Genomic DNA, 11,413 nt, shown 5'->3' on the forward strand with positions numbered 1-11,413 from the left:
AATTTAGTACAAAAAATTTTGAAGTGTGTGGAAGATATTCTTTATTATGTCTTTCCTGACATTGTGCAATACTAAAAAAATCTGTTTATCTTCAACCTATGTGTGTTCAAACAAATTAAAATTTCATATTATTTATTTTATTAATGTACCTGTCTGTATTTCAACATAACCTATTCTATTGTTGTTTTTATAAGTGTTCAATATTAAATATCTAATTCCTAATTATTATTATCATTTATTCTGCTTAGGTGCTTTGTAAAAAAAAAATAATGTTATTCATCCTTCAATGATATCAATTTGAATATAAGTTGGATGTCAGTTAAAAATATTGTGTACTTTTTGATTTGGTAATATGCCACTTATGATGACTGAATAATTATGAGTATTATTTTCAGTGCCTCATAAAATGTTCTAACAAATGCAATTACACAAAACTTGATTCACTGTTTAGGAATTGTTACTGGGAATAACAATTTTTTTATGGCATGTCACTAGGGAAATTACAAATCTACTACATATTTCATTGTAATCAAATAACAATTTGAAGGTTCATGCATTTCATGAAAAATATATAATTTAAAATGGTATGCAAAAGCTCACTTGCATAACGTAAGTTCTTTTCTCATTTTTGGGAGCTCGTTCCCCGAACAATGCACTATATAGCGTGTTTATTAGACGGTTCTGGAGAACTGTGCCTGTTTAAATTCTAAAGATTGGAATTGTTTTATTCTTCGGTATTCTCTAGTGACCATATATATTTTTGCGACTTGAGTTCTGCCAGTTATACAGAAAATGAAAATAATTTTTTCAAAAAAAGTTTTTTCTCCGAATGATAGCAAATATTGATTTTGCAGGCACATATCAATCAGCAAAGTACTACTTTTCCTGTCTAGGCAGCAAAGTGATTATTCTCAATGCGAATAAAACATTCAACATTTTCTGACAATCGATATTTTTTGCCATCTTCAGCATTTCTGGAGGAGTGAGTTCTTGCTACGCTCGGCTATGAACTATCCGCCGCGGCAGTCAATCTACTACTTTGGTGTCTTGTAGAACAAATAACTATATTCCCTCTATTATACTCATTTTAAGAATTCTATTTTGAACGAGTATCTGTTTCAACTGTTGAATTATTTTTTTTTCGTTCGGTCTGCCGGACGAACAGAATTGAATTTATCACCTCTCAAGGGAATTGCGGATTACTGATGAAATCCTCAGTTTGGCACTCAGTGATCCCTGCCAAATACACCTTCAGTCTTCATAGCGGAGCATGCTGACTTTGCCGTAAAACAGTTGGGCTTATGTCCCCAAGCAGTTTTGATAGATGCGCAATACACGACGCCATCTCTCATGTAAGCAAAGATTCACTATAGAGCGATCTTTTCAGTGACGTGCGCCTCAAAAGTTACCCAAAATTTCCCCCTACATTAGAACGATCCTCCCTAAATTCGTCATTCTCATGACCAAAAATACACTCAACTCTGCTTAATACGGAAATAATCATCAATGTAAAACATCCACAAAACGTAATAGTTTATTATTTTTTATCCAAAATATGGACCTTCCTTCTAATATTTTGAAATATTGAAAATATGTATACCTTTTATGGTCTACCTTTTCCCATTATTCCAAAATATCCTGACGATTAAAAATTTATTCTTTTCCGATACCAAAGGAAACTTTCCCTTCATTTAATTATCCTCATTCATCATAAATGAGCAAAACCCCCAAGAATTGATACGTGGCCTTCGAATGGAATACTGCATATTTCAACAGGTTCAAAATTCAATCAATTTATCGAATATTCCACAGAAACAGTAGTATGAAATTGATACAATTCGAAATATGGATAGTGAGAATAATAATGCTTACAGGAACTGTTTTTTGTGTCTCTTCATTTGTGTAGGTCTAGGAATATGGTTTTTCTTGAGGATGATACATAATAGGAAAAAATTGAATCGTAACATGGAACTTATCGGCCACCAGTTGAAGGAGATGGAAGATAGAATTCGACAGAGCATAGGCCAAGGTGAAGAAAGTCAGTTGGAGGAAGAATTGAATGATTCTGAAATGGGAATTACAGAATTACTGAATCAGCTGGTGAGCATATATTTTCACGTAATGTAGCTTATAGCTCTAGAGATTTTTGAAAAATACCGTTGGTCGATATAATATAGCGATAGCCGATAATGCTAACCGAGAATTATAGATTATTCTTTTCCTTTCTATAGTCTGTTAAAACAGCAATTATAAGGAGTGAATTTATTATTTTCGAAAGTCACTAATCTAGTTTTTTTGCATTAGAAATTATTAATTTTTATTCAATCTACATAGGTATGTGTATATCGGAAAAGAATTAAAATTCTTGTAGGATTATATCAAAAATGTCCTCAAAATCAAATGAGAATTATGGAGGTTAATCCTAATCCTATCGGACACACAGACAGACTGACAACCGAAGTGTTTCAAAATTGTTAGAAATACATTTTCAATTCGAACTCAAAGGCCATTTTTTTTACGTGGTCAGAAAGTTTACTCTACTTTCGGTTGACTCGGCAGTAATATTTTTGTCTGAATTTGAAACCTATCAGAACTTTGTTGTTCATTATGAGAAATAATGCGATGAGTCGAAATCTGTTAGAAACCCTCAATAGCGATTTGTGAACTAAGCGAAATGATGTATTGATTTAGGAGTATCTGTTGTAATTCACTCATAAAGGGTAACCAAGCATCAGGTGTGTTTTTATTCATGCGTTTATTTGATTCCCTCAATAACGCTCATAAGTTTATCTGTCTGATTATATTCGATCTATGAAGTACCAGAAAGTAACTGTAAACGTTTTCAAAATGGTAGTCGATTCCATGTCTTACTTGTTGCTTGCGGGAGTTGCATGGATACTTATCAAACTTGTTTATGCTTGTTTTTGGTTACCTAAACATCTGAAGAAGGAACTAGAGGAAGAAGAAATGAAAAGAAAATTGGAGCAACAAGAGGAATTCAAGAGCGATGACTGCGAGGAAGAGCCTGCTAAAGACAAGAAGAATGACTGATTAAACCTCATAAAAATGAAGATAAGACACTATTTTTCAAGAAACATTTCGTTTCTTTGTGATTTGTACATGATCTCAAAAAAAATTGTACGATTTTAATTAGGTTAGAGTAATTGATTGTCATAAATATTATTGGTCCGTTTGCCTGCAAATTTGTGGTTATGTTAAATTATAGTCACCATCATGAACCTATTGATGTTTATTACTGTTATAGAAAAGAATAAAAATTATGCAAAACTGAAGGATGAATAATTTTCTTGAAGGGTCATAATGAGCATTTCTATCTATAATAGTTCTTTCAGCCCCATATAATAACTTATATAAAGTATATCTATCTATAACAGATACCTTTATAAAAATAATTTTTTCCTTTGAGCTGGATTGAATAGGGAATAATAAAACTCAAACACATTTTTTTTATCTAGAATGTATAATATGGAAGATAAGTCAGTGCATTACTATTACAACATAATAAAAAAATAATTAGATATGATCTAATTTGATAACATGTATAAATAAAATCCAAGTTGAACTGAATTACTTAAAATTAATATCACTATCACTACTCTAATATCACTTCAAATCAGTTTCAGAAAACACCAAAAGTTAGATGCACTTTGGTAGGGAATACCAAAATAAGCATTTTGTCGAGATTTTAGAAAGGCATTAAACAATTGAACAATTCTAATAGCATTTTGTGAACCACATTTCTCTGCGAACTATGTATCTATTTTCACAATTTTTTAATTAATCTATTATGCAATTTAGAAAAGCAGTATTTCTATGTGTAATAAATATTTTCGTGTTTTCAGAAACGTCCCTTAGTCAATAAATAAAACTCATTTGATTTTGATTTTATGTAGTTTCAATTTGAAACCTAACATGTCAGATAGAACACCTGAGAAAGCAGAAAGTATTACCACTTTCATGATGTTTGCAATTATAGGATTAGCTGAGAAACCTATTATTTTGAAGGGGCTCTCCAACTCCTGAAAAATGATCAAATCTTCATGTTTCTTCTTAAAATCTATCAATGAGTAGCTACTAAGCTAAGCCAAGTTCAGCGACTAACCTTTAAAAGATCAATGGCCAGTTTCAACACATTGTTAGCCACAGTCAATTCTTCTTTTTTGTGAGGTTTCTGCTCGATTTGCAAATGCAGATTTATCTGTTCGGTCAGAAGAACTGATAAGTTTCTATATTTCTTATTTATTCTTGTGCCCAAAGTCAGAAACCGTAGCAGAAAGATGCCAAGTCCAAAACACCAAACTAGAGCTTCAACGTTTGACAATATATTCAAAGACAGTGTTTCCTAAGAAAATAACAAAAATTTAAGGTGAAAAAAAAATAACTGCATGAAATAAATTTCTTACCTTCAACAATTCCATACAAAGGAAAGACATAAGCATCATCATGAGAATAAAGGCTGTGGATACAATAACATCCACTGATCTTTGTGGTCCCCTTCTCTTTAAATAGGCTCTAACTGACAACCAAGTCTTTATATTCCTAACCTTATTTAATCTGAAATGGGGAAGTTTCGATTTTTGTGCCTTTCGAAATGAAGTCAGATGTGAGAATAGCTTTGCATAGAGAAAACGTTGTTTGAAAGTCCTTTCTGCTACAGACAAAAGGAAAAAATAAAACGCAGCCAGAGTGCACCGCTGAATAGATGCGTTTATTCTGAATAACCTCTCCCTGCAAACAAAAAATGAAAATTTTGAAAAGAGTTACTCAGAATACATCCTTACTTATCTAATCTAACTGTACTTACCATAAAGTTACTCCATAGCAGTCATTCAAAATGTTCGCCAAAGCGTTCCAGAGTCTGTTGTAAGTGACATCTGCTTCGAAATTAAAGATGATTTCTTCAAATTCCGCAAATGAGATTATATCCTTAGCAGCACGATGAATGATTGGTAAGAAAGCAAGTACAACAGAAATGCAGACTCCCATGTAAAAATAATCCATTGATTCGGGAGTGGCTTCTACCCTGGCAATGATGGCTGAGCTGATGTCTAACATTGACAAGTCTGCCTTTTTTATATCTCGACCTTCCCAAACAGTGCAGCTAACTAATAAAAAAAGAATATCAGTATTATTGATATCCAATGCCAAAAACAGACATGATATCCCATTAATTAAATGAGGGTAGTATGATATGGCCATTTGAATAATTCCCTTTCCAATACTGCTGTGAAAGGAGGGGATACAGATGTGACTGTTGAAATAATTCGGTCTAGTTCGAATTCTGATTTGCAGAGAGAGGAGAAAAATGTACCATTTTTCTTATTACAAATTGGATTTTCACTCTTTGTAAAAGGGAAGAGGAGAAAACGTTGTCACTCTCCGTTTGACTTTCGGAATTCGTTATGCATTTCTTTCTAACACATTACATCCCGACTTGCCAACACTGTATATTGTAATATTGGAAATCGAACTTAAATTTGAAAAACTTCAAATAAATATGTGAAAATATTGAGTATCAAGAGAGAGTCATTAACTTCATAATCTTATTATGCTTGAAAGCGACTTTTGATTGGCCTAGTGATTCAAATGAATATGTGAATATTTCAATAAAGAATCACATAACGCTTTCTACTTTCTAAAACTTACCTTTTGCACTTGGTGGGTTCAATATAGCAGTAGGAGTATAGTTATATTCATAGCTGCTCCTCAACCTACTATTGCTTCTTACATCGTCCATATCTGAACTGTAGCTACAATCATCACTGTTAGTAGTAACACCCATCCATTCCACCTGCTCAGTGAATTCATCTGTATCTTCTAATGTACTTTCCATATGAGAATAGTTCATTTTTCTCTGTAAACAAAAAATTATACAACTTTTAGGTTAGGTGAGGTTATGTGTCATATATTTGGATATATTCAGTCTTATGTATCTCATTCAATAAAAGTAGTTCAATATTTTTAATTCACTTCACGTCATTACGAAATAAATAAAAAAGTACTAACGTGGTATCAGGAACTTTTGCGCGCTTTTTCAAATTCGTTTTTTTTTTTTGTTTATGTTAGGTTAGGTTATGTGTCATATATTTGGATATATTCAATCTTATATATCTTTATAGACTATAGAGTCGTTTCAAGTTTCAATACACTTAATTCTTCTTCTTCATAATAATGTTTATTACTAGGTATATCGTCTCTATTCTTTCAACTAATGATCTAATAGTAATGTGTAGATAACAAATTTGGAGAGAGAGGACACGAGGGTAACAGAAAGGTGGAACGTACGATATTTACACCACGTGACCAGATGCCCAACCGAGCGATGTTTTGATTGGTTGAACATATTGAACCAATCGATCATTGAATCATTGAACCATTTTAAATCATAGATAGTGATTTGGCTTCCCTCATCATTGGTTGAACACCTTTATCCTCTCCCTCGTGGTTACCTGACATGAGCTCAATCTTTCTCTCTCTAATGTTGGAATCAATGCTCGACACTGAACGACCGCTCAAGGGCTCATCTATGTATTATTAGATCATTGCTTTCAACACAATATCATTTATCTCACTTTTTTGAAACATTTTTGTTTATGAAATGAGATTATGGAGAAATAAATGCATGTTTAAAAAGTTCCATATTTTCCCTATCAATATACGCTATTATATTATATAAAAATGGAAATTTTCGAATTCAAATTAGTCTATTTCGGACGTAATCGATCATAATATTGAAATACTTTCAAAATAAATATTTCCGTAAATTATTGTTTTCTTGCTTCTTGGCATTTCAGTGACCTTTCCTGTAATCAACTGAAAAAAATTCGAAACAAAGCAGTTCGTTCAACAATGAATCAATTTTTCAATTATGGCGTTTAGAGGTTGAGATCAGAAAGACTTGAATATTTTTTCTGTGTAAAAGAGACATAGCTGAATTGGATAATTCATTTTATAGATGAACATCATAAATACACGAAAGGGGGTTAAAATTCCACTAATTACAGTATGACTACGGAACCATATTACATATTTTGCCTATTTACGAACTCACTCGAGATAATCGGACTCAAAATCTACACTGAAAAGTTTTTAGCACGTTCGTGAATTATTCAAACCTGATGTTCTTTTACATACGTTGGTACCTTATTGATGGAAACAGTTATTAATTACAAACACTTCACTCAATGACATCCCAGGCCAAACCAGTTTCTTGAAAATGCTACTTTATTTGTCAACACTGTCACATAGTGATACATGTAGTACTACACACCTCTAATTTTTCAATCTTTTCTATAGAAAGATTTGTCTTTCGCTTTCAATGCTTCAACCTCAGTGATCATTTTTTTCCTGGAGATTTATTTTGAGGTCTGCAAAAAGCAAATAATCACTGGGGGGCCAGATCTAAAGAATAAGCTGGTTGGAAACGCAATTCGTTCAATTTGACCATAGTTTCCATTGATTTGTAACAAGGAGCATTTGTGTCGGTTACAGAATTTTTTTTGGATTTGAGGACGTTTTCTCTTAATTATTAAACATAGATTAAATGAACTCAATTGATCCAATAACGTTGTCAAAACAGGCCAAATATATTTTTTGCCACAAAAAAAGTGTTTGACCAATTTGTTTTTATCCATTTTTCAAACAACAACTGTAGCAAGACTTAACCTCCAATATCTCATTTCATACTTAACTCTATGTTGAGATATTTTGACACGCATCTTTTGAATGTTAGTTCTAACAAGAAAAATAAGTGGTAGGTATGCCACTGACGGTTCCACCTGTGCACCAGGCCTGGGAGTTATTGAGTGGCATGTTAGATTGCCCTTAGAAAATAAAATATGTGAAAACTCACCAAAGCTGAGGGCAACCTTCTTATATCTGACTCACTTTCACTATCAGAACTGAATGCTCTACTTTCACTGTTAGATCTATTGTCCAAAAATTTCTTCACACCTTGTACCTGCCTAATCCACCTGTTGCATTTCTTGCAAACATGGCAATCTGGGGAGGTTGGAGCTTCTTCTTCACTAGTACGAGATCCATTACCACAGAAACTCTCAAAACCATCATCATCACCCTGATTACGAGTTCTTCTGACTGCTAATAAGTTTAATGGCCTGAAAGGGATTTCATTCAAAATAATGTTTATTTCCAATATACAGAGTTAGCTTTGTATTTGGAACACCTAATTTCTCTTGGAAACGGATTGCATGATTTTGCCATAAGTGCCATAATTTCGGATTTATAGCTATATATACATTATCTTCAGATCATGCGATCCGTTTCCAAGATAACTGAGATGTTCTTTATTTAAAACTCACAATGTATATTGAAAAAAATTAAAAAATAAACAATAACAATTAAGAGAACATCAAAATCATAACAATTTTTCTTCACCTTCTGCCCTTGCAATAACATTTATTTGGCCTCTCAGCATTATTCTTGTTATCTAGGTTATCTTCTGCTTCTTTGCTGCCGTTATCACTTGCAGTAGGAACTTCTTCAGTCTCACCATTTTTTTGGGCAGGTTCACCAACATTGTCAATTTCTTCTGCTTTTGTCACAGTTACTTTGGGGGTCAATGGATCCACTGATGAATCAGCAAAAGATACTCGTGAATCATTTTTCCGTATCTGATTTCTCCTTTTTCTGAATTGCCTTGGTTTCTGGCATCCCGTCTTTTGCGAAGTTTCAATCAGAGGCTTAGTTGAAACTATTTGAGAGAATATAAGTGTCAAAACCCAGGTCATGGTGAGGGGTGTAAGAATTTCTGTGTATGGCAGAACCTAGAATAAGTCATGTATTACTACTGAATATCATTTAACTAGGATGACCAGACTAACCATCGATATATCTATTTCTTTCGAAGAATGTCTTTGAACAAAGTAAATAGTTATGTTAGTCCATAATAGCAGGTAAAGGGAGAGAAAAATGCCAAATTCAGTCTTCGATGTACGTTGAATCCACCACTTTGCAAAAAAAGGCAACAAAAGACATCGTAGAGTTGCCTGTTTGGCCACAGTTATGAGTCCATGCTGCGGTTTTGCTTTAGTAAAAGATGAACCTGAATAGAAAGGAAAGTTGTAGAATTTCGATTTGAATAAACAATAAAAAATTACCTCTCACTAAATCAAGATCAATTAGATTGGTGTTGGGTTTTGTACTCCTCATTGATATGTTATTCAAACCATTAAGAATTTTTTGTTCTATACTGGTTTCCCATTGTTGTTTGTCGTAAGTCCCAATTTTTTTTTGATACCTGAAAGAAATAACCTCGTCAAGGTTGATTTGATTGTCAATGTAAGGGTTAGTAACAAAGAAAATCGATATATGTAGGAGTACATCAGGACAAGATTCTCACCAGATAAATGAGTCTTTAATACCCATCTAAGTCGAAAAATATATATTCTTTTTTGTTACTTCTGAAGTTTCACTGGAGAAGTAAACGAAAAATTATAGACAGATTGTAGTTAGCAGTCCTTATTACGTGCCTTTACTGAGTGAAATGGTCTATTTTTACATTCTTATCTCTATTCACATACGTGTTTATTATGAGGTTTGTTGAAATTTGCACTGCAGGTTTATTTTTGCAGGATACCTTGGTACAAAAACAAACACATTTTCAACCTGCCTGCCAAAATATGTGACAACGCAACGATGGAAAACTGTCAAATACAGCTGTTTGGACTTTGCCTACTTGTTGGCATTTGACCTACTCCACTACTTTTCTTAAGGAGTTCCCGGAAATAATCGAGATTTCTCGTTTCATTTGGCAATAATTTCTTAGATCAACAATCGAAAAGAGTGATTCAAGATAGAAACTTACATAATTGTCATTCACTTCCCAGTTGCTTATTGTTTCTTCTATCGCAGAATGCGCGTTATGAAAGTTGTCGCAAACAACTTGGTGATTCACTCTTTCGGATGTGTGGTTTACCTAATGTGGTGCATTATTTCCAAAATTCAGTTGTTTTCATAACAAACTTAACTAAGAACATAGGCGTAACTCTGTCACGATCAACAGTGACAAAGAAGAACTTGATTAACTCTCAATAAGTATTTTGTGAAGAGAATTTAGGTCAAGAAAATTTATCGAATGCATCATAGGCGTAGGAAGGAAATTGATTCGAATAATTGAATCGCAATAAAACATCATAAAGAATATATAAATACGTACCTATTCTATAATAAGTACACAAATTATTGTGTTGCCAAAACTGAGGAGCGATAAACTATATTTGGGTACTTACTCATTAATGAATTCGAGTAGGACAGATATTGTTATTGTTTTGATTTTTTGAAATCATAATATAAATCAGTGGACTCAAAAAATACTCGGTATTGCTAAAAAACTAAATAACCCAACAAATGATTGGAAAAAAGTTTACGCTTGCATTACTGAGCGAAATAAATGTTTTCTTGCAAAGAAATATATTTATGTACATAGGCGTACATTTTGCTTCTGCCTTGTTTTTTTCCGAAATTCGAGGCTCTATTGTAAAAAACTGCTTAAACATTCATGATTCAAAGTATTGTTCATCGCTGGCCATTAATTTCTCCCATCTTTCGGGCGGGGTGGAATCCCGCGTTGCAAAAAAAATGGTCATCTTTTGAAGCGATCCAATTTTTAATTTTTCATGAGACTGGAAGTGCTGGTCAGCCAGGCCGTGTGCTATTGATCGAAACAAGTGTTAGTCCGAGGGAGCAACGTCTGAAGAATACGGCGGTTGAGGTAGGACTTTCCATTTCAACGTTTTCAAGTATTTTTTAACCACTTTCGCAACAAAGGGTCGCGCATTGTCAATCTGTAAAATCACTTAATCATATCTCTCGTTGAATCGTGTCCATTTGTCTTTCAATGCTTGGCTCAAACGCATTAATTGCGTTCGATAACGATCGCCTGTGATTGTTTCAGTCGGTTTTAACAACTCATAATACACTACGCCGAGTTGGTCCCACCAAATACTGAGCATGACCTTGGAACCGTGAATATTCGGTCACAATACGATGCTGAAATCCTTTCAGTTTTTGCCTTGCAAGCAGCTGTTCACGAGCAAACAAAAGCCGTAAAACATTTCTCGGCTTCAGTTCGTAAGGCTTACTTGTTTCTGAATCATTCCCATGACTTTCAGGCGTTTTGAAATGGCTTGTTGCGCCATTCCCAATGATCCTGCCAATTCTTGTTGCGTTTGACACGAGTCTTGATCAATTAATGCCTCCAATTCTGCATCTTCGAAAACCTTCTCTCTTCAACCACTATGCTGGTTTTCTACTTCAAAATCACGAAATCGCCCTTTTAAATCTCTACCTAGCTAGCTAGTGATCTCTGAGGGTTGGTGGAAAGGACGGTGATAGTCAAAATGGCAACCTTACAAATTCAACTCTTTTGAAG

The 11,413-nt window shown here is 33.7% G+C and overlaps 2 protein-coding genes across 4 annotated transcripts; one reads left to right on the forward strand and one right to left on the reverse strand.

Moving 5' to 3' along the window:
• The first annotated feature begins 1,630 nt into the window (after positions 1–1,630).
• LOC123689025 lies at positions 1,631–3,124 on the forward strand. Its single transcript, XM_045627817.1, has 2 exons — positions 1,631–2,100; positions 2,947–3,124. Exons 1-2 carry the CDS (start codon positions 1,846–1,848, stop codon positions 3,049–3,051), a joined length of 360 nt encoding a protein of 119 aa, XP_045483773.1. The 5' UTR covers positions 1,631–1,845; the 3' UTR covers positions 3,052–3,124.
• Positions 3,125–3,462: 338 nt separating this feature from the next.
• On the reverse strand, positions 3,463–10,027 carry LOC123689023 (protein phtf). Of its 3 annotated transcripts, none has more exons than XM_045627815.1 (10): positions 9,848–10,027; positions 9,141–9,280; positions 8,865–9,085; positions 8,419–8,807; positions 7,874–8,138; positions 5,668–5,875; positions 4,826–5,126; positions 4,425–4,749; positions 4,124–4,363; positions 3,463–4,040 (listed from the first exon to the last, which is right to left on the reverse strand). In XM_045627815.1, the coding sequence occupies exons 1-10, from the start codon at positions 9,856–9,858 to the stop codon at positions 3,891–3,893; spliced, it is 2,250 nt and encodes a 749-aa protein (XP_045483771.1). In that variant the 5' UTR covers positions 9,859–10,027; the 3' UTR covers positions 3,463–3,890. The 3 variants fall into 3 exon arrangements, with proteins under 3 accessions (XP_045483771.1, XP_045483772.1, XP_045483770.1); XM_045627816.1 differs by lacking the exon at positions 9,848–10,027 and adding an exon at positions 9,564–9,714; XM_045627814.1 differs by lacking the exon at positions 9,848–10,027 and adding an exon at positions 9,383–9,713.
• Positions 10,028–11,413: the final 1,386 nt, after the last annotated feature.

This window comes from Harmonia axyridis, chromosome 1 (genome assembly GCF_914767665.1).
Source record: "Harmonia axyridis chromosome 1, icHarAxyr1.1, whole genome shotgun sequence".
In the NCBI taxonomy this organism is placed as follows: domain Eukaryota; kingdom Metazoa; phylum Arthropoda; class Insecta; order Coleoptera; family Coccinellidae; genus Harmonia; species Harmonia axyridis.

Excerpts from the sequence above, each read along its gene's own strand:
- LOC123689025 (XM_045627817.1), top strand. The coding sequence starts at position 1,846 with ATGGATAGTGAGAATAATAATGCTTACAGGAACTGTTTTTTGTGTCTC. Across the intron at positions 2,101-2,946 it reads CAGAATTACTGAATCAGCTG|AAGGAACTAGAGGAAGAAGA; the intron begins GTGAGCATATAT and ends AAACATCTGAAG.
- LOC123689023 (XM_045627814.1), bottom strand. The coding sequence starts at position 9,408 with ATGGGTATTAAAGACTCATTTATCTG. Across the intron at positions 9,086-9,140 it reads TGATCTTGATTTAGTGAGAG|GTTCATCTTTTACTAAAGCA; the intron begins GTAATTTTTTAT and ends CTTTCTATTCAG. Across the intron at positions 4,041-4,123 it reads TGGCCATTGATCTTTTAAAG|GAGTTGGAGAGCCCCTTCAA; the intron begins GTTAGTCGCTGA and ends ATCATTTTTCAG.